Here is a 24,067-nt window from a genome sequence, read left to right on the forward strand (position 1 = left end):
GGGAGATGGGAATGGGAAAGACAGTAGAATGAATCAGACATAACTTTCCCCGTTCCTGTATGAATACATGACCAGTGTAACTTCACATCATGTACAACCACAAGAATGGGAAGTCATACTCCTTGTATGTATAATATGTCAAAATACAGTCTACTGTCATGTATAACTAAAAAGAACAAATAAAAAATTTAAAGAACAATAGTGGCAGATTTTATCACACATCTTGGTCCATTTGGGCTGTTACAACAAAATATCATAAACTGGGATACTTAGGAAGAACGGAAATTTATTTCTCATAGTTCTGAGATTGGAAAGTCCAAGATCAAGGCTTTGGAAGTTCAGGGTCTAGTGAGGGTTCACTTCCTGCTCACAGATGGCACCTCGTCACTGTGTCCTTACATGACAGAAGGGACAAGACTTTTCTAAACTGGGACTCTGTTCTCATTCGTGAGGGTTATTCATGACCTCTCTCCCTTCCAAGACACACCCCCCCTATAATATAATCACTTCATAATTAGGTATTGTGAAATTTGGGGGTTTGGGGGGGTCATAAATATTTAGACCATAGCAGTATGGAATTATCATAAGTAGGGGGAAAAAACAGTACAGATAATGACTCCAGAGCTGCATCCAGATGTTTGGGGACAGTGTTCAGGCAGTGGGTTTTACTTCCATAATAAATTTCTAACAACAAAACCCAGTATCTAGTGAGTTTTGTCCTGTACTAACCCTGGCATTGTTTGGTCAGCCTGGTGTCCACTGGGTCCTATATTGCCACCAATTCTACCTCTTCCCCCTCTCACATCTGCCCCATCCTTAGGGAATCAACCCCGGTCCAACCCTCCATGCCTCTCAAATGCCCTTCTCAGCTGTTTTGCCCAGTTTCTGTGCTCAGTGTCAGTATTTCTGAGCTGTTTATTTCTCTTCAGTAGGCTGCTCTCTGGAAGGGCCATAGCTGTTTCAGATTCTCTTGAAGATTAAAGAGAGCTCTTCCTCTATGTAGCAATTTCCTTTTTTCTGCTTCTTTTTATCAAATACTACAAGATCATGACTAAGAGAAAGAATTGTCCTGTTTTGAATGTGGGACTCGATGCATTTATCAGAGTCTGTCTCTCTCTCTCTCTCTCTTAAATTTCCTTTTATTTGTTTTTTTGTTTTGTTTTGAGTCTTGCTTTTGTTGCCATATCAAGGTAGCCCTGGTTTAGTCCATCCTACTGGTATCTGAAGATCAGTGCACATTTGTTTATGAAATAACAACAAAAATCACTTCCCAACAAGATCCAAGAAGTCAAATAGGAAAAGAAATGAATGGCCTAGAATTGGAGAGAGCTGAATTCTATCCTTTGCTGTGCTGCTGATTGGCTGTCTGGCTTTTATTAAGATTCTCAGCCTATTGGCCTTCGTATATAAAACCAAATGGAGGGAGTCGGTCCTCTTTCAGATATGTTTCAACTTTAGCATTCTATAAATCTAAAACTATGTGGTTACAAACATCTAGTATCACTCTTGAAAACCTATGGAAGAGAATCTGAGAAAATATCAGGTTCAGCCTACATTTCCCGGCCTTCCATCTTCCCACCTTGCTATGGTTTAGATGTGGTGTGTTTCCCAAAAGTGTCATGTGCTTGAAGCTTGGTCCCAGCATACAGGGTTGAGGTGGGGAAATCTTTAAGAGGCGGGGACCAGTGGAGGGTGACTAGGTCGTGGGGACACCTCCCATCCCTTATGACTGGATTACGTGGTCCAGAAGGAGTGTTATCTCTCATGGGCCTATTGGCATGAAAAAGCAAGGTCACTCCACATTTTTCACCCCTTTGCATTACACTAGTTATCTTTATGCTTTTGTGCATTATTATGATGCGGCCAGAGGTGTGTGTTAGGACACCAATGCCATACTGTTTGAACCTAGCAGCCATTGAAATTTCAGAGTCAAATAACCTCTTTTCTTTATACATTATCTAGTATCAAGCATTTTTTATAGCAACATTAAATAGACTAAGGCACATCTCCTTGTTATACCACCCAAAAACCAAGAAAAGAAAGATATGCCCACAAGTGTTCATGGCTGAGGAAAGTGACCAGGGCTTGCTTTTTTATGCTTTAATATGCATGTAAATTATCAGGTATCTTATTTTTGTGTACATTCCTCTTCAATAGATTCGGGGTGTATTTCTAACAAAACTCCAACATAAGGCTGAGGTTACTTGTATGTGGATCCCTTTGTGAGCATCACAAGTTTCTCAGGAGTACTTGAGCCCATCTGAAGAGTGAATTCTCCAGAGGATGGGACAGATGCAGAAACTTGCTGGCATGCCGTGCAGACAGCAGAGGGCCAGGCTGGTGGATCCACTGCCTCTCCAGTATGGAGGCTGCAGGGTACAGACAGCAGATGCTGAGGCTTTTAGAAGGAGCCCAATCAAGAAACTCTGTTGGATCTCATTTTGTGCTCTGCATTTGTGGTCTTTTGGGAAACTAAAGGAGCTGATCTGAGCTGCATGAGGAGTGAACTGCTCCCAAGCTTCATCATCATAAGAGCTTTTTCTTCTTTCCCTTGAGCCTCCCCCCCACACTTTTTCCTCTTCCCTTCCTCAAAACATTAAAATGTCCCCTCATCCACGTAAACCTGGTTTGCCCCTCATGCACCACTTCCTGCCAGCTCACCCCTTGCTGTGGTTCTTTGGTGCCCGACTTCTGGGGCTGAGGGACCTTACTGCCATGAACAGGCAGTCACTGAGGAAGGATGGGCTGCCTGGCCCAAAGGACAGGGAAAAGGGCTGAAGCAGAACCCCCTGATGGGACAGGAGAGAACTGTCATCAAAAACATCAGAAGAACTTTTAGGAGATGCCATGGAGCAAAAGGACATTCAGGGATTCCAAACATGACTTCTGCATTTAGAAATTCGATAGAGGATGCGAGAAATACAGGAGTCACTGCTCAGAAGCAAACTGGAATTTGAAAAGAAATGGAAGAAATAGCTGAAGACACCAACTAATGCAAGAAAATAGAAAACATGAGTGAGAAGACAGGAAAGGAGACCCCAGCCCAGAATTTTGTGAATAGTCAGAGGTTTCAGAGGGAGAAAAAGCATCTGTTGAAGGAAAATTAATGTTAACACAAATATAAAGAAAACATGCATGAGATGAAGAAAGACATTATCTGTTTTTCCCAGGCAAAATTAATGAGAACGGACACACACCAGGTCATGCATCATGAAAATTTCCGAATACCATGGATGGAGAAGATACAACATTTTGGATGGAGGAAAAAAAATACTTGAACAGAATCGAAGCTAGTGCCAAACTTTTCATTTGCAGACTTTTGATAGAATTTTGAGCTGGGAATTCCTCTCAAAATTCTATCAAAATTGAATTTCCCTCACTCCAATGTGAGGGAAAAGAAGGATAATTTTGGAAACTCAAGAACTCAGAAGCTCATCACCATTGTTTATACCATTACTAAGGAAATTATAGAATATCCTAAAGAAAAAAAGTAAAAATTAGTTCAAAGCTAAGACCTAATGACAGGTGAAAAACACATTAAGAATACATACAGGTCCCGGAACCGCCCTGGCTCAGGGCTGCGGAGTCTGCGGAGGCTGCTTCTTGGACCCTGCTACTATCAGAGCAAACACCAAGCACTAAGAAGCCGAATTCCAGCTCCCGGAACTGAGCCCGCGGGGGCTGCTTCTTGGAGCTTACACTTATAGGAGCTTACACCGAGCACGGAGCGGCCGAGTTCCGGCTCCCGGAACTTCCCTGGACCGGGGCTAGGAGCCCGCGGAAACTGCGTCTCGGTCCGGGTCCTGCTGAGGGCCGGTCAGGACTCACCCGTTGCTTGGGTTGCCCGGCAAGGGGAACGAAATGCTGCCATTCGCATAGGATACCAACATGGCAGAGATCTGATGTCAGCAGAAAGCGGTGGAGGAGAGATCTTCATCAATACCAGCGGTGACATAAGCAGTTGGTCTCCTGGTAAGGGGGGTGAGGCTCAGTCACCCGAGTCTCCTAAATTTGTCCTCGAGCCAGAGGGAAGGAGCCGGGCCGCCGCCAGCCCCCGGAGCAGGCCCAGCGGCTCGCCAGCGTGGTGACCGCGTGACCCCAATTGGAGAGGGGGCGGAGCGGAGCCGCCACCCACACCCGCCAGGTGGGCAGACCCACGACCCAGTAGTACATGGGCGTGGTAGGAGGGGCAGGGCAGAGCCGCCCTTCGCGCTTGCAAGGTAAACAGACCTGTGACAGCCTGGCGGGTCAGGCCCAGTGGCCTGCCAGTGTGGTACACACATCATCCCAACTCGAGTAGGGGCAGAGCAGATCCTTCTCCCACGCCCGGATCAGGCCCTGCTGGTGTGATGGTCACGTGACCCCATTGGAGTGGGGTCGGAGCGGAACCGCCACCCATACCCGCAGGGTGAGCAGACCAGTGATCAACCTGCAGATCAGGCCCAGGGGTCCGCAGGCGTGGTAGGAGGGGCAGGGCAGATCCGCCGCCCGCGCCTTCAAGGTAGGCAGACCTACAACAGACCTGCGGATCAGGCCCAGGAGCCTGCCGGTGTGGTACAAACACCACCCTAATTGGAGTAGTGACAGAGCAGAGTCGCCTCCCTTGCCAGGAACAGGCCCAGCGTCCTGCAGGCGGGGTAGTCACGACACCCCAATTGGAGTAGGGGCAGAGCAGAGCCTCCACCCGTGCCCGAAAGGTGGGCAGATCTGCGACCGACCAGCGGGACAGGCCCAGTGGCCTGCCAGTACGACAGACACGTCACCCCATTTGGAGTAGGGGCAGAGTAGAGCTGCCGCCCGCGCCTGCAGGGTAGGCAAACCTGCAACCGACCGGCGGATCAGGCCCGGTGGCCTGCCGGCGTGGTACACTCGTCACCCCAATTGGAGTAGGGGCAGAACAGAGCCGCCACCAGCTCCCAGAACAGGCCCAGTGACCTGCTGGCGTGGTAGCCACGACACCCCAATTGGAATAAGGAGAGAGCAGAGCCGCCGCCCGCACCTGCAGGAAAGATACGCAAGCAGTATGAAAAGACAAGGAAAGAAAGGACCACAAGCAATGCAGGTCAACGCAACTTTAGAAGAGGTAACAGCTGCAGCAGATGGAATGTCAGATAAAGAATTCAGGATATACATGCTTCAGATGATCTGGAGTATCAAGGAAGACATTAAATAGCAAAATCAGACAATGAAAGATCACTTCGACAACGAATTACGCAAACAAATCCAGGAAGCAAAGGATCAACTATACAGGGAGATAGAGGTTATAAAAAACAAGCAATCAGAAATCCTAGAAATGCAGGAAGCAATAAACCAACTTAAAAACTCAATGGAGAATACTACCAGCAGAGTAGAACACTTAGAAGATAGAACATCAGACAATGAAGACAAAGTATTTCAACTGGAAAAGAACATAGACAGCTCAGCAAGACTGTTAAGAAACCATGAGCAGAACATCCAAGAAATATGGGATAACATTAAGAGACCAAACTTAAGAGTCATTGGGATACAGGAAGGTACAGAGCTCCAAACCAAAGGAATGAGCAGTCTATTCAATGAAATAATACAAGAAAACTTCCCAGACTTGAAGAATGAGACAGAATCCCAAATCCTAGAAGCCTACAGGACGCCGAATGTGCAAAATCATAAGAGATCCACACCTAGACACATTATAATGAAGATGCCCAACATACAGAATAAGGAGAGAATTTTAAAAGCTACAAGAGAAAGGAAGCAGATTACATTTAGGGGTAAGCCAATCAGGATAACAGCTGATCTTTCAACACAGACTCTGAAAGCTAGAAGATCCTGGAATAACATATTTCAAACACTGAAAGAAAATGGGTTCCAACCAAGAATTGTGTATCCAGCGAAATTAAGCTTCAGGATGGAGAATGAAATTAAAACCTTCCACGATAAACAAAAGTTTAAGGAATTCGCAGCTAGAAAACCATCTCTTCAAAACATCCTCGCCAAAGCATTACAGGAAGAGGAAATGGAAAATAACAATGAAAACCAACAGTGGGAGGTAGGACAGTAAAGGGGGGGGGAAAATAATCAAAGAGGAAAACAAACAATGTTTAGTAACAGAAATAAACAAATATGGCTGGAAGAACAACCCATATCTCAATAATAACCCTAAATGTTAATGGCTTAAACTCACCAATTAAGAGACACAGGCTAGTAGAATGGATCACAAAACAAGACCAAACAATATGCTGCCTACAGGAGACGCATTTGATAGGAAAAGACATACATAGGCTGAAGGTAAAAGGTTGGGAAAAATCATATCACTCATATGGACTTCGGAAACAAGCAGGCGTGTCCATACTCATATCAAATAAAATAGATTTCAAGCCAAAGTTAATCAAAAGAGATAAAGAGGGACACTACATACTGCTTAAGGGAACCATACACCAACAAGACATAACAATCATAAATATATATGCCCCAAACAATGGTGCAGCTATGTTCGTCAAACAAACTCTTCTCAAGTTCAAGAGTCTAATAGACCACCACACCATAATCATGGGAGACTTCAACACACCTCTCTCGCCACTGGACAGATCTTCCAAACAAAAGTTGAATAAGGAAACTATAGAACTCAATAACACTATTAATAACCTAGACCTAATTGACATATATAGAGTATACCACCCAACATCAAGCAGTTACACTTTTTTCTCAGCAGCACATGGATCCTTCTCAAAAATAGATCATATATTATGTCACAGGGCAACTCTTAGACAATATAAAGGAGTAGAGATAATACCATGCATCTTATCTGATCATAATGGAATGAAACTGAAAATCAACGATAAAAGAAGGAAGGAAAAAGCATACATCAATTGGAGAATGAACAATAGGTTACTGAATGATCAATGGGTTATAGAAGACATCAAGGAGGAAATTAAAAAATTCTTAGAGATAAATGAAAACACAGACACAACATATCGGAATCTATGGGACACATTGAAAGCAGTTCTAAGAGGAAAATTCATTGCTTGGAGTTCATTCCTTAAAAAAAGAAAAAAACCAACAAATAAATGATCTCATACTTCATCTCAAAATCCTTGAAAAAGAAGAGCAAAACAACAGCAAAAGAAGTAGAAGGCAAGAAATAATTAAAATCAGAGCTGAAATTAATGAAATCGAAACAAAAGAAACAATTGAAAAAAATTGACAAAACTAAAAGTTGGTTCTTTGAAAAAATAAACAAAATCGACAGACCCTTAGCGATGCTAGCAAAGAGAAGAAGAGAGAGAACTCAAATTACTAGCATGCGGGATGAAAAAGGCAATATCACAACAGACACTTCAGAAATACAGAAGACAATCAAAAACTATTTTGAATCCTTATACTCCAATAAATTAGAAGATAGTGAAGGCATAGATAAATTTCTTAAGTCATATGATCTGCCCAGATTGAGTCAGGAGGATATAGAAAACCTAAACAGACCAATATCAATTGAGGAGATAGAAGAAACCATAAAAAGACTACCAACTAAGAAAAGCCCAGGTCCGGATGGGTATACAGCAGAATTTTACAAAACCTTTAAAGAAGAACTAATACCAATACTTTTCAAGCTACTTCAGGAAATAGAAAAGGAGGGAGAACTTCCAAATTCATTCTATGAGGCCAACATCACCCTGATACCTAAACCAGACAAAGACACTTCAAAGAAAGAAAACTACAGACCAATATCTCTAATGAACCTAGATGCAAAAATCCTCAATAAAATTCTGGCGAATCGGATACAAAAACATATCAAAAAAATTGTGCACCATGATCAAGTAGGATTCATCCCTGGGATGCAAGGCTGGTTCAATATACGGAAATCAATAAATGTTATTCACCACATCAATAGACTTCAAAATAAGAACCATATGATCATCTCGATAGATGCGGAAAAAGCATTCGACAAAGTACAGCATCCCTTTATGTTCAAAACTCTAGAAAAACTAGGGATAACAGGAACATACCTCAATATTGTAAAAGCAATCTATGCTAAGCCTCAGGCTAGCATCATTCTGAATGGAGAAAAACTGAAGGCATTCCCTCTAAAATCTGGAACAAGACAGGGATGCCCTCTCTCTCCACTTCTCTTCAACATAGTTCTCGAAACACTGGCCAGAGCAATTAGACAGACGAAAGAAATTAAAGGCATAAAAATAGGAAAAGAAGAAATTAAATTATCACTATTTGCAGATGATATGATTCTATATCTAGCAGACCCAAAAGGCTCTACAAAGAAACTATTAGAGCTAATAAATGAATTCAGCAAAGTGGCAGGATTTAAAATCAACACGCATAAATCAAAGGCATTCCTGTATATCAGCGACAAATCCTCTGAAATGGAAATGAGGACAACCACTCCATTCAAAATATCTTCAAAAAAAATAAAATACTTGGGAATCAACCTAACAAAAGAGGTGAAAGACTTATGCAATGAAAACTACAGAAACCTAAAGAGAGAAATAGAAGAAGATCTTAGAAGATGGAAAAATATACCCTGTTCATGGATAGGCAGAACTAACATCATCAAAATGGCGATATTACCAAAAGTTCTCTATAGGTTTAATGCAATGCCAATCAAAATCCCAACGGCATTTCTTGTAGAAATAGAGAAAGCAATCATGAAATTCCTATGGAAAAATAAAAGACCCAGAATAGCAAAAACAATGCTAAGCAAGAAGTGTGAATCAGGCGGTATAGCAATACCAGACTTCAAACTATACTACAGAGCAATAGTAACAAAAACAGCATGGTACTGGTACCAAAACAGGCGGGTGGACCAATGGTACAGAATAGAGGACACAGAAACCAATCCACAAAACTACAACTATCTTATATTTGATAAAGGGGCTAAAAGTATGCAATGGAGGAAGGATAGCATCTTCAACAAATGGTGCTGGGAAAACTGGAAATCCATATGCAACAAAATGAAACTGAATCCCTTTCTCTCGCCATGCACAAAAGTGAATTCAAAATGGATCAAGGAGCTTGATATCAAATCAGAGACGCGCCGTCTGATAGAAGAAAAAGTTGGCTACGATCTACATTCGGTGGGGTCGGGCTCCAAATTCCTCAATAGGACACCCATAGCACAAAAGTTAATAACTAGAATCAACAAATGGGACTTACTCAAACTAAAAAGTTTTTTCTCAGCAAAAGAAACAATAAGAGAGGTAAATAGGGAGCCTACATCCTGGGAACAAATCTTTACTCCTCACACTTCAGATAGAGCCCTAATATCCAGAGTATACAAAGAACTCAAAAAATTAGACAATAAGAGAACAAACAACCCAATCAACAAATGGGCCAAGGACCTGAACAGACACTTCTCAGAGGAGGACATACAGTCAATCAACAAGTACATGAAAAAATGCTCAACATCTCTAGCTGTCAGAGAAATGCAAATCAAAACCACCCTAAGATACCATCTCACTCCAGTAAGATTGGCAGCCATTAGGAAGTCAAACAACAACAAGTGCTGGCGAGGATGTGGGGAAAAGGGTACACTTGTACATTGCTGGTGGGACTGCAGATTGGTGCAGCCAATTTGGAAAGCAGTATGGAGAGTTCTTGGAAAGCTGGGAATGGAGCCACCATTTGACCCAGCTATTCACCTTCTTGGTCTATTCCCTAAAGACCTAAAAAGAGCATGCTACAGGGACACTGCTACATCGATGTTCATAGCAGCACAGTTCACAATAGCAAGACTGTGGAACCAACCTAGATGCCCTTCAATAGACGAATGGATAAAAAAAATGTGGCATTTATACACAATGGAGTATTACTCTGCATTAAAAAATGACAAAATCATAGAATTTACAGGGAAATGGATGGCATTAGAGCAGATTATGCTAAGTGAAGCTAGCCAATCCCTAAAAAACAAATGCCAAATGTCTTCTTTGATATAAGGAAAGTAACTAAGAACAGAGTAGGGACGAAGAACAGGAGAAGAAGATTAACATTTAACAGGGATGAGAGGTGGGAGGGAAAGGGAGAAAGAAGGGAAATTGCACGGTAATGGAAGGAGACCCTCAGGGTTATACAGTGGAGGGGGTAGAGAGAGAGGAGGGGAGGGGAGGGGAGAGGTGGGGAGGGGGGAAGGTGGATGATGGGAAAGGCAGCGGAGCACAACAGACACTAGTATGACAATTTGTAAATCAATGGATGTGTAACTGATGTGAATCTGCAATCTGTGTATGGGGTGAAGGTGGGAGTTCATAACCCACTTGAATCAAAGTGTGGAATATGATATGTCAAGAAATTTGTAATGTTTTGAACAACCCACAATAAAAAATTAAAAAAAAAAAAAAAGAAATACTAATGCCAAAAAAAAAAAAAAATTGATAGAAATACAAAGGACCTTAGATAATCAATACAGTTTTGAAAAAGGATAAAGTTGGAGGACTTACATTACTTTATTTAGAACTTACTATAAAGCTTCAGAACTAAAGACAGTGTGATATAGGATGGACATGTGAATAAGGATAGACCTGTAGACCTGTGGGACAGGATTGGTTCAGAAATGGATCTACATTTAAATGTTCAGTTGATTTTCAATGAAAGTATCAGGGTAATGCAAAGGAGGAAGGAGGCTATTTAATAAATGTTCTTAAAACAATTGGATATCCATATGAAAAAAAGAAATAAACCTCAAACCTTAGAAGTATCTTCAAGGAATTGAAACTAGAAATTATAGATAATTTTATGGGTGTCATTTATGTGAGAAAGATTGGAACTCCAGTAATTAAATCAATAATCTAAGAAGACTTTGTTCCCATGTCAAAAAAATGGCAAATGTATGCATATCTATTTTTTTTAGTTTAAAATGAAATGTGTAAGAATTAAATATTACTTGCTTTAACCAAAAAAAAAAAAAAAGAATACATACAAAAAATTGTGACGGAAATATATATTCTTATAAAATGTCTGATTTAAGTAGATGCTGCGAATGAGTGCAAAGGCCCCCTTCTGTCCTCTCTGCTCTGGAAGACTGATCAAGCATAGTCTCTTTTATGGGCTCCTTTGCCCTCTGGCTACCATTTGGGTTCAACTGGCAGGAGACTTGAGGAAGGGAAGAGAGTGAGGTCAGAGTGTTTATTCCACATGTGGCAAGGTCCTCTAGGCTGGCTGTCCCTCTAAGGAAGGGCCTTATTTCAAAGCGGACTATTCTATACTATTCTCCCTCCCACAGCAAGGCAGCCTCCTTCCATCCATCTGGTGGGGGTGAGGGGTGCTCTGTGTAACTCACCTGAACTTCTGCATTCTTCTTTGTAACTCTCCTGCCTCCCACACTATTGTTGATAGTCTCTTTGAAAAGAAACCCTGCTTGGATAATCTGATTTTTTTTTTTTTTTTTGATAACAGATTGAACCCGGGGGTGCTTAATCACTGAATCACATCCCCAGCCCTTTTTATTTTTTATTTTGAGACAGGGTCTCACTCCGTTGCTTAAGACCTTGTGAAGTTGCTGAGGCTGGCCTTGAACTTGAGATCTTCCTGCCTCAGCCTCCCAAATGCCTGGGATTAGAGGCATGGGCCATCAAACCTGACAGGTTATCCAAATTTGAGTGTTCCATCTGTACCCTATTGGGGTCCTAACTAATAGAACTATAAATTATAAGTGTTAATAAGTGCTTTTGAAACAGGAGGAAAAAAAAAACTGCAAGAGAAACCTTAAGATGACCTGAAATAGGTGATAACTGAGGGGGAGGGGGAGTACAGCTGGGAATGTAGCTCAGTAGTACAGCACTTGCCTAGCATGTTCAAGTTTAAGGACCTCGGTTCAATCCCAACACTATTAAAAAAAAAAAAAAGACAAAAGAGCATATATTTTACAAGGGGTGGATGGAGTGGGAAATGGGAAGGGACCAGGGAGGAGATAGCACTATTCTAAGGGTATTGTGTGTGAGTGTGTGTGTGTGTGTGTGTGTGTGTGTGTCAAAGAGAGAGAGAGAGAGAGACTGGGAGTTAAACCTAGGGCCACTCTACCACTGAGCCACATCCCCAGCCCTTATTTATTTTTATTTTGGGACAGAGTCTCTAAACTGCCCAGGCTGGCCTTGAACATGAGATCCTCTAGCCTCAGCCTCCTGAGTCACTGGGATCATAGGTGTGCATGCCCAGCTTCTGAGTGCACTATTTTCTGTAGGTATTTCTTTTGAAAGCATGTTGACATATTCAAGTGTAAAATCAGTAAGTTCAGGAAGGAAGTTTCCAGTTCCTGATGAGATGAAGGACACCCACAATACCCTATCATTTCTACACATTACAATTAAAAACCCCAGACATGTCAAAGCCATTACCCGGGGACTTTGAAAAGCAAATTATTTATGATGACTAGGGGCCAGGTTGAGGGTTCAATTGTCCTGCAGCCTCCAGAGAAGGACATTTTCTTCTAAACTTGCCCAGATTGGGACAGCAGGAAGAATCAGGGTGAGGTTTAAAGTGGGTCCACAAACATCCAAAACTAGATTTATGCTTCACCTTGTTGAGGGCAGAATACCTACCAAGCCATTCTAATCTGTTTATTTGATTTATTAAAGCATTTACTTACATCAATACAAACTCATAGCTATTTATTTGATGTTTTTGTTATAACCCAGAATTACTTTTTGAAGTTTATGTTGCTCGAATTGTTCCACCCTGACCTTGGGGGCTCTTTTGTCTGTCCTGTATGATCTCTTGACGTATTTCCACCAGTGTGAAGGTCGTGGTTTTTGGCACTGCAAGATGCTCTAGGCTCATCTAGTCTACTTGCAGCTCCCAGCCCTAACATGAGCCCTCTCTCAAGGAGCCCTAGTTCCTACCAGAGAATGGTATTAGAGGTCAAGATCTGGATGCTAAGTGTTCTCATCACCACTGGGGGTTACAGCTTCTAGGCTCTCTCAGCTGATAGAGCAAGAAAATATATGTGTGTATACCAGCTATGTGCACACACAATAGCTATAAATATTTCTGTCGATAACTTTCTGTATCTAAATGAAACTAAAATTAGTTCAAACTGATGTTACATATCCAACTTCAGTCTATTACCATATGCATCATTCTAGCATCTTCCCTTGCTTATCTGTAACCTCACACTCCAACAGTGAGAAAACCGGCTTCCACCATCTGCTGTGCATTTACATAACTGTTCAATTACAGGGGGCATGTATAGTGGAGGAATTATCAACTCATACCCCTACGGGGTTTTTTCTTTTTTTCAGAGAAAACAAATAATGAAATGGTAGATATAGATGGAACCATATAAATAATAAAAATTCAATTGCAGTGATCTGCTTTAGGTTGAATGTTTGAATCTCCACCTAATTCATAGGTTGTACCATTATCACTAATTATATAGTTCTAGGAGGTGGGGCCATTAGAAAGTGATTTCAAGTCAATTTCATCCCGTTCCTAGATGGTAAAGTAAATAAGCCCCTCCCCCAATCTTAAAATCCTAGGAGGTTTTAACTCAACGTTTTATACATTAAAGTCTTGTAATAGTGCTTTACGTGTCAATGTAGCATGTGAAAGACTTTGTACAGATAGGTAAAATTTCCATTTCTGAGTGACAAAACGTGATGACACCTCCTCCTCTGTAACTTGAAATCAAAACTATCAGATTTTATTTTTATATAATTTAAGGAAGGTGAAGTTAAGGGACTAGAAGACTTCTAAATTGGCTTCTTCAATTTAAATGTAATATGATTTAAATGTAACCAGTTGGGATTTTATAGCTAAAATTATATTTGTGTATATAACTTAACTAACTTGTAAATTGTAATAAATATATTTGCAATTATTAAAATGTTAAATGATAAAAAAAAGAAAGTGATTCAGTCATGAATGTGCAGCTTCCTGAATGGGATTAGTGCCCTTTTAAAAGAAGCCTGTAGGGGCTGCCTTGTCCCTTCAGTCATATAAGCCAGACATACTGAATCTTGCTGGCACCTTGATCTTGGCCTTTCTAACCTCCAGAACTGTGGGGGTAAATGTGTTATTTATAAGCCAGCCAGATCATGGTATTGTGTCATAGCATCTAAGATGTGATCCAATCACACTAATGAAAAGACAGAGATTGATGAAATCTGACTTTTAAAATACCCAGTTATATATTCCCCATAAAAATAATCCACTTTAAATAAAATGAAATTGATGCTATCCTTTCTGTTTATCCCTGATAATTTTCATTGTTCTGATACCTTTCTTATCTAATAAACATAAAGCCATTTATGCTTTAATTAGTCCTCACATGATTATCTTTTTCAATCCTTTTATTTTTAACCTATGAACAGTTCTGAATGTATATGCACTTAACAAAGCTTCTAAATATATGAGCCCAAACCTGCAAGAACTAGAAAGAAAAATCCACAATTAGTCAGAGATTCCAACCCCCTCTCTCAACAATTTGTAACAGGTAGCCAGATAACCAGTTAATGTATAGAAAACTTGAGCACACTATAAACCACCTTTATAAACTTAACATTTATAGAATATGCCACTCAACAGCAGCAGGATACATATTCTATCAGGTGCACTTTGGAACACTGACTAAAATAAACCCCTAATGTCTCCGCTTGGCAATAAACCAAAACATAATAAATTTAAAAGAATTCAAGACATACCAAGTTTTCTCTCTGATGACACAGGAATTAAATTAACAAATCTTATAACAGGTGGCTATCTGAAAACAATATCCGCCCATATCTAGAAACTAAATAGTACACAGGATAGTTGCATGGTATGAGGCAAATCACTCCAGACTGCTAACTCCTTTCAAAGGAGAAAAATAAAACCATGATTGTAGAGTAGAAAAATCAGATAACAACTCACGTAGGTGCTCAAATGTCACATCACCAATGAAGGATGGCAAATATTGCATGCCCACAGATGGGGTATCCTGAGGAAGACACAAGTTTCTCGATGAGAATGCAGAACCCGAATCTAATCACAATGGGGGAATCAGAAAAGCACAGAAGAAACTCATTCTGTTTTTTAAAATACCAGGGAGGACTGTCCTCTCCAGATTAAAGGAGTTAAAGAGACATGACAACTAATGGGAATAACAAGGATGCTTACCCCAGCACTCAATCCTGCACTGGAGAGAGGTGGCCAATGCTGTGATAGACATTACTAGGCCATCTGACCAAATATGGGGACCATCATAAGTTATATCAGTATAAATTTATGAAATAGATCACTGTGCTGTGGATATGGAAGATAAGATCATTCTTCTTTAGAAGTACACACTGAAACATTTAGGGATAAGGGCCACGGTATATATAGTTTACTCCCAAATGGCTCAAAAAACAATTATACAACTGTGTGTGTGTGGTGTGTGTGTGTGTGTGTGTGTAAGAAAGAAGCAAATGACTATATCAAATGGAGTAAAATGTTAATCATTGGTAAATCTAAGAGTATTATGCATATTCTTTAAACTATTTTATTTTTCCTAATTATAAAATTGTTTTCAAAAAGTTATAAAAACTATCCATGATGATGAATTATTAATTTTATTAACACAATCTAGAGGTCAGGAATGGGAGAATAGGTAGGAAGACCAAAGCATTCTAAGTGACTCGGCTGGTGAAGGTGGTAGGGGTGATGTTGTTAAGGACTTAGGGAGTCACAGTGACTGTTAGATTTTAGTATATACATAGAGGATTCTAGCTTTAAGTGCAACTTAAAATATAGAAGGAACAGTTGTGGTTGCTTATGCCTGTAATTCCAGTAACTCAGGAGGCTGACGCAAGAAGATCATGAGTTCAAAGCCAGCCTCAGCACTCAGCAAGGGCTTATACAACTTAGCAAGATCTTGTCTCAAAATAAAAAATGAAAATGTCTGGGGATATGGTTCAGTGGTTGAGCACCTTTGAGTTTTATCCCTGGTGGCACACGCACACACACACCCCTGAGATATATCCTGAAATTTGTATTATTTGATAGGACAGAAGGCAAGGGGAACTTTAAAATGAATGCCCTGTTTAAGCCAAAATAAATTTGAAAACAAGAAAACCGCAGACAACAACAGATACAATAAGTAGCAAAATAAAAAGGAGAAAGATATTAAATCAAATCTATGGGATACTGCGAGAAGTATGAATGGGCGGAAGGCCAGTATCGAATAACAAGACTCTCAGACTGGGTTAAGGGAAATGTCAGACTCTATGCTTTCTACAGAAGACAGGCTTATTTTCATAGAAAATTTGGAATTTAAGGAATAGGTAAAGATAAAACAAAAATATGCAAATCAAATAACATTAAATAAACTGAAATTCAAAAGCAATAACTTTGATATTGTTTATAGGTGAGCCAGGATGGGTTTATAAGTGTGAGGAACCATGTGACACCCTGCCTTTTTTCCCCAAACCCAAGGATATGACTGCTTCCTTACCAACCCAGTCAAAAAGGATGCATTTGTTCCAGCATAAATAACACTGATGATGGCTGTCATAAGCCATCTGGAGGCTATCCCTCATTAACTGAGCCTAATAATAACTGATTGCCAAATCCTGTTTTTTTTTTAATATATAAAAAATGAATACATGGTATTTGAAGTTAGTACTAATGACTTCAGACATCTTCAATCAAACCAAAGAATGGATTGGATTGCCTTAAATGGTGTGTTGAATCCAATAAATTCACAGCTGCTTAAAACTTCCAGGTCTTTCCTGTTGAGACACCAAAGGGAGTGATAGAGAACACCTGTCCAGCCTGTTAACTGGTTTCCCATGACTGAGTTTTTGCTGCCACCTATAGGCTGACTCTTGACACAGCACTTCTCTCATATACTAAAGGGTCCCTTCAATGTTATATGCAATGTGTGTTGCACATGCAGCAAAGTGAGGGTCCAGTCTCCACGCAGTGAGGGTCAATGTTAGGGTCTGTAAACAAGTCAGGATGGCGCCTGGCATTTTGCCAGAGGGAGTGGTTTGTGAAGTAACGCCATCGAGCCATTAAGTGTGGAGATAATTTTTGAGGATAATAAATAATGCTAAATTATGTTATCTTGTAGACTTCATCATTGTCAAGTAGATACCTAGAGCTACTCACAGGAGTAAATTACACTGTGCTTGATTAACTAAGATGCTAATCTGAGTCTTTCTGGTTTATATCATATATCCTGTCCTACAATAAACGGCTCCTACTCCTGCTGTATCAATGTACACAAGTTGCTCGTCACCCCCCCGGTTATTTTGCTGCAGCCGGACTGCGGCAGGTCCAGTTTCCACACAGTCTCCACACAGCAGGCATCTCCATACAGGAACTGTGGACACACGTCAACACATGTGAGAGCAGTGAAATGATTAATTCACTGCAGGAGCACCTTTGGCCAGGACCTGAATCTCAGAATCACACAATCTCCCGAGCCTGGAAGTGCAGCATATAAACTCAGTCAACTCTGCTCCTCCCTCCTGAGTTCTCAAGTGCCAAAAATGCACCCTTGCAGCTCACACTGGAAAATTAGATGTTATTTCCATGTGAAAACATAATAGTGATAATCACAATAAATGCAGTGTCTATTTCACACTTCCTATGGGCCAGGAATCTTTTACCCATGCATTATCTCATTTACTCTTCACAACAATATTCTGGGATAGTGATTCTCATCCCCTTTCTTACAAAGAAACAAACTAAGGTTTAGAGAAATCAAATAACTTTTCCAAAAAGAATGCAACTAATCAGTAGTAGGTTCTAGGCTTACACCTAAATCTGCTCAAAATTGACTGTGCTTTGCAGTATGGCATGCTTGACTTTAAGTCCATGTGTTATGGTTTGGAGTCCCCCAGAAGCTCCTGTGTTAATTCAGGAATGTTCCTGGGTTGTGACAGCTGTAACCTCATCAGTCCATTCTAGTTGGAATAGACTGGGTGCTAACTGTAGGCAGGTGGGGTATGGCTAGAGGAGGTGGGTCACTGGGTTGTGTGCCCTGGAAGGTTGCATCCTCCTTGTGACCCCTTCCCTTCCCTGAGTCCCCAAGCCACTTCCTGGCTACCTTGAGTAGAGCAGCCTTCTCCACCACACCCTTCCACCATGATGTTCTGCCTTGGGCCCAGAGCAATGGACTCCACTGACCATGGACTAAATTTCAGGAACTGTGAGCCAAAATAAACTTCTGCCCCTCTAAGTTGTTCTTGTCAAGTATTTTGGTCATGGAAATGAACAACTGACTGGCACATGGGAAAATCAACTTGAAAACAAAACAACTTTGACAGCCTCCCCACTAGAAGAATAAAATGTGTTGCTTCATGGCGATACTTACCGGTGTCGTTTTTCCTGATGGCGTCAATGTCCGATCTCAAAAACTCTAGAGCCACTGGCCATATGAAACCGCTAAATTCTTGGGAAGAAAAATTAGTAGGATAGTCATACTAGCCTCAGTGAGCCTTTTTCTGGGGGACTTCCATCCATCCATTTGTTCGTTCATTCATTCATTATTCCCAACATGCTCTTGGAACTACTAACCACGTAAACCAAACCACAATGCAATGTGGTGGCTGCATCAGTGGAGTATGAGGTGCACCTAGCAAGCAATGTATGTTGTCACCTACATTGCTAATCTGAAGTTGGTTTCTTTTTTTTTCTTTTTCTTCATCAAAACCCTTTTTCACCAAAATGACAAAGTACATACCCATACAAACCTTTTTATTGCTATTTGTGTTTGTTTCAAAGTTTGTTTTCTATCTTTCTTTCTTTCTATTTTTTTTCTTTTTTGGTGGTTGTTTTTTCTCTTTCTATGCTTTTATTGTCAAAGTTTGTTTTCTTGTTTTCCATTTAACTTACATTACTTGACTGCATTAATCTAATCATTACATGCACAACTGGAAATTTTCAGTGCCGTTTTCTCCTTGATACATATTTCAAGTATTTTATTTTGTGTTGTATGTTGCTTATGCAATGACTTGCAGGCATATAAACTATATACACATTTGGGGAGGGAAGCCACAAGAAAACCTTCTTTCTGTGTGTACCTATGCAGTTTTCAAGACTGTCATTTGATTGTTATCTCTTGGCCACTTAGCATCCACAGACTCAGCTGGACGGATCAAGAGCTCGCTTGCTTCAACCTCTGCCTCATGGCAAGAAACTGACAAAGCCTCCAAATCAGACTACACTCTTCAAGGGTAGCAACAAAGATGTGTGGTGGTGGTGGTGGTGGTGTGTGTGTGTGTTGGGGGTAGGGTTCATTTTTGCTTTCTGTACTAGAGATTGAATCCAGAGATGCTCTACTACTAAGTCATATCCCCAGACCTTTTTATTTTGAGACAGGTTCTTGCTAAGTTGCTTAGGGTCCCACTAAGTGTCTGAGGCTGGCTTTGAACTTGCAGTTCTCCTGCCTCAGCCTCCCCAGCTGCTGTGATTACAGGCATGAGCCACCACACCCAGCCAAAGATGTTTTCTCAATTCTAAAAACTGTCTCTAGCTTCTATTTAAACAAATTCTACAGGGCAAATGTTGGTTAGATCTTCTATTCCTAAAATCTGTAAAGGTTATGAAGATTCCAGGGGCAAACTGAATTCTGATCAAGGGCATCCAAATACCAGCACTGTGCCTGCAGGCTGTGCATTGATGGGCAAGCTGGTTACCTCTCTGAACCTCCATCTATATTATAAACTTCTTATTGTAAGAATTGAGATAATACATGCAAAGCACTTGGCAAAAAACAAAATATGGCATAAATAACAGATTTTAGGAACATACTGTGGATCCAGTTTTGTACCCCAGAAGAGATGATTATCTTGGCTGGACAGAGAAAAGGCAAAAGACAATCAACCATTATATGTGACTGAGTGAGCCAGAGCCTGGGACTTCGAGCCCACAGCCCATTCTGTTTGAATATGTTGGTAGAATAGAACACTCAGACAAACCTGGGCTTCTGCAAACAGGAGTAGCCTGTACATTACCTCCTGGGTGGTCCCCTGGGAAAGCAGCAGGACCCAGTTTAGGTGAGGGAGATGCCACAGGGGTGAGGCAGAAATGGCAGCATAGAGTCACTTAGAGGGCACCTGGGACAGCTCTCGAGGTTCTCCAGACCCAGTGGCACAGGTGGGCATCAACACAGGCACAGAGGTGCTGAGAAGTCAGCAGTCCCAGAGACCTCGAGGTGCAAATGGGGGCAGGGGTGTTCTATGGACCTTACCATAGAAAAGCAGATCAACTTTGGGAATCTTCCAGGCACTCGTGGGCATAGATGCAGATGGGCCATTGGGAACCAGGACTCAGCAGGAGGTGCAAGAACTGAGTCCAGATACTGTATTCCATGCTTTGACACTAACCCTGTCCTTTTTGCTATGCCAAAGAGATGAGAACTCCTATTAACTGGAGAAAACCTGAATTGGCTAAGACTACACTTCCATTATCTGGAAAACATGGGCCCAAAATATAAATTCAGGTACAAAAAATAATCTCTAAAGTTCATGTTTGAGACCTAAGAACTTGATATCTGTTACACATAGAACCTAGCAGAGCACCTGATATACAGCAAATTTTCCATAAACATTGATGATTATCATCAATAACCATCAAGCTTAAATACATACAATTCAGCGAGGTAAGGGTGTCACAAGCGGTGAATGGTTGCAAAGCCTGACAGCCCTAGCGATGCTCCGCCCTGGCCTCTGCTGCAGAGAGCCAGGTGGCTGATGATCCCGGCAGCTCCTTCCTATAGTGTGGTCAACCCATTCCTGCAGTCTGGGATTCTTCTGTGGGCCCCTTGGCTCAGGAACGCCCCCTCCGGCCCAGCCAGGATGCCCCTGCTGCACTGCTGTTCAAATTCTGCCCTGCCCTCACTCCTTCCTGCTCTCCCCCAGAGCAGTCCGCCTGCATCTCCTGACCATCTCCTTCATCCTTCACAGGAATCCTCCCCGACCCCATCAATCTCTTGCACGGCTAATCCCATATGAGTATCATCTTCACAGAGGACCAGGATCTATAAGAGTCCTCGACCTGGCAGTCCCTGTGGGACCAAAAGGACCCAGTCAGCTTTAGTGAAGAAGTCCAATGGGGGACAAAGAGTCTTACAGGTGGCTGAGCTGAGAGGTGTGGATGCTGGCTCTGAACTGTTGGCCCAAGGTAGGGATCGAATTGCAGAAGATTAGTGAGGCCAGGCTCCATGGAGCAGGCGGTGGGAACCTGTGGAAGGGCTTTTGTCAGAAGAGTGACAGGGAGTGAAGGTGATGACAGCAGCTCAGGAATTTGCTCTTGAAGCCTGATCCCCCACTGTGGAATGCAGAGCCCTGTCTTCTGTGAGATGAATTGCAAACTTTGGCAAGTACCCAAGGCTAGCTGTCGCCTTCCTAATATCACACCATGCACTCCAGGGCTAGAAACACAGAAGACAGGGTATGATTACGGCAGAGATGCCCTTAAAAACACCTGTGTTGTCAAAAAAGAATGTAAGATTTAATTGTGAGGAAAAATCAACTTACTTTTACCACTCTGAACCTTACTTCTCTTCTCTGCAAAGGACAGGAAAGGAAACCACACAGATTCTAACGTCCATTGTAGCTCTCCTAACCTATCATTTTAAGAGTTATTGAAGAGCCAGGCATGATGGTACACACCTGTAATCCACAGGGCACTGATGCAGGAGGATTGTAAGTTCGAGGCCAGCCTGGGCAACTTGGTGAAATCCTTTCTCAAAATAAAAAATAAAAAGGGCTGGGGAGGTAGCTCAGTGGTAGAGTGCCCCTATGTTCAATCCCCAGGAAACACACACACACACACACACACAAACACACGAGACCACAAGTGATCGAATCACTTCCAATTCTAATTTCAATAATCAGAAGATGCCAAGTCACTTTTATTTGCCAATGCTTGACATTGTGTCACTGAAAAGGATTTCTAAACAATTTGTCTTTCTTCTGACACGAGACTTTCAGTTATTATTGGTTATAATATATTATTGGTTATAAATAATTGCTGTTGACAAGTGTTTCAGCAGTTGTTGGTAATATATTCATTTTATTGATTTTTTTCTTATATATCATGACTGAATTTTACATATCTCTGAGGATAAATATTAATGGAGCAGTGTGATGGTTAATCTTGGTTGGCAACTTGACTAGACTGAGAGATGTGGAGGTAGTTGGTAAGCACATTCCTGGATGTGTCTGCAAGGGTGCTTCCAGAGAAGATTGGCAGGTGGGTAAAGCCCTCCCTGAATTTTGGCAGCACCACACAATAGGCTCAGGGCCCAGATGGAACAAAAGCAGGGGAAGGAGGAAGCCTTTCTTCTTGAGCAGGGACCCTTTTTGCTGCTGCCTTTGCTTGTGAATATCAGACTCCGGCTTTCTCAGCTCTTCACATGGACTCACACCTGCATCTATTAGCCTTAAAGAACAGGGGCAAGGGCTCAGGAGGCTGAGGCAGGAGGATTGAGAGTTCAAAGCCAGCCTCAGCAAAAGTGAGGCACAAAGCAACTCAGTGAGACTCTGTCTCAAAATAAAATACAAAATAGGGCTGGGGATGTGGCTCAGTGGTTGAGCGCCCCTGAGTTCAATCCCTGGTACCAAAAAAAAAAAAAAAAGAACAAGGAGACAGTAAAACACCAGGTCCTTGAAATACCCCCTTTCTATTCTCAAAGACCTAGAAGTTAAGGAAAAACTGAAAGCAGGCCTGGGCCAGAAAGTCCAGATACATATTAACTTGAAGGACACTGGCTTTCTCTTACACATATGGGAGACTAGAACAAGTTACTGTTACCTGTACAAAACTGCTCTTTTGCATGGAGACTTGCACCTTGGAATGCTGGCCATGTAAGCAAGCTAATGCTCGTGATGTCACTATTTCTGCAGCCTAAGATATAGGCTCCTCTCTGAGTGGGGACTGGTGCAAACTGAGGGCACTGTGGAAGGGATACATGCCACTCACCCAAATGGCCACCACTGGACAGAGGTGCTACCTCTTTGGCCTATCACCACTAGACCCTCCCTCCAGGCATTTCTCCATATCCAGGCATTTTCTTTGGTCCCTTGGCAACGTGTCACACTGCCCTGGTACAGCTGTACTGCGGCATGATGCAGCAACTCTCCTGGGAACTTCCAGGCCTTCAGCCTCAGACTGGGGCTGCACCACTGTTCCCTCTCATTCCGAGACTCCAACTCTTGGACTGAGCAGCTACTGGTTTCTGGGCTCTCCATCCTGCAAATAGCCATTGTGGGACTAGGCAGCCTCCTATTTTGTAAGCCACTGTTTACTTCCCTGGTGCCCCACCAGAGAATCGTGTTCTATGTCTGATGCATACATGTACTAAAAGTAGTGTAACCGAAAGCTCGGTCCTTGTCCCCAATGCCAATCAATGCCAATTTAATAATAAGGACATGGTTTTGAGAAAAAAAGGGAAAAGAAGTTTTATTGTGTTGCTAGCAAAGGAGAAACACAGGGGACTCCTGTCCCAAAGGCTGTGACTCTCTGGATCAGGAGGGACAGGGGGCTTTTAAAAGAACTTCAAAGGGTACATTCCAGGTGTGCGGTGGTAGAGAGCACCAGGGCACCCTGATGGTATGTTAGGATTCACTTGTTAATTTGAGAGGTATTTACTCCCCAGATCCTCAGCAGGCATCTCCTTCCCCTAGTGGGTATATTCAAGGGCAATTAACTAGGGGGAAAAAAATAACACTGTCTCCCTAATCTTATTAGGAGAGGGGGGAAGGAGAAAAGAGAGGAAAAAAATTTTTTTTTATTTGTTTTTTTAAACAAGCCTTAGAGGGCTGGGGTGGTGGCTCAGTGATAGAGCACTTGCCTAGCATGTGTGAGGCCTTGCATATAAATAAATGAATAAAATAAAGGTTCATTATATCTAAAAAAACAATTTAAATAAATACATAAGCCTTAGGGCAATGAGGGCTACATTCAGGAGGCAAAGGGACCACTGTTACAGTAGCAGAATTATGGGGGGAAAAAGGATAATAATGCAAACAAGCTGAGATTGATATCTCAATCAATGGAGTCAGCTGTCTGTGAACTGAGACTTCTAAGGACTTCAGAAACATTAAGAACCACCCCTAGTTTCTTTAGAGATGAATATTAGGATCCCCCACCAGATAGAGTGAAATGCCAGATTAAAAAT

The 24,067-nt window shown here is 41.7% G+C and overlaps 1 protein-coding gene across 1 annotated transcript in view; it reads right to left on the bottom strand.

Annotated features, from left to right (window-relative positions):
- LOC124106457 (putative vitellogenin receptor) overlaps window positions 1–23,153 on the bottom strand; it is a 68,176-nt gene extending 45,023 nt beyond the window's left edge. The window contains exon 1 of the mRNA XM_058585480.1: window positions 22,870–23,153. Coding sequence (XP_058441463.1) covers window positions 22,870–23,153 — 284 coding nt within the window. The remainder of the gene's footprint in view (window positions 1–22,869) is intronic.
- Between the last annotated feature and the right edge of the window lie 914 nt (window positions 23,154–24,067).

Source organism: Marmota monax, unplaced genomic scaffold (genome assembly GCF_021218885.2).
Source record: "Marmota monax isolate L192 unplaced genomic scaffold, Marmota_monax_Labrador192_F-V1.1 WCK01_AAM20220418_F8-fsc00528, whole genome shotgun sequence".
In the NCBI taxonomy this organism is placed as follows: Eukaryota; Metazoa; Chordata; class Mammalia; order Rodentia; family Sciuridae; genus Marmota; species Marmota monax.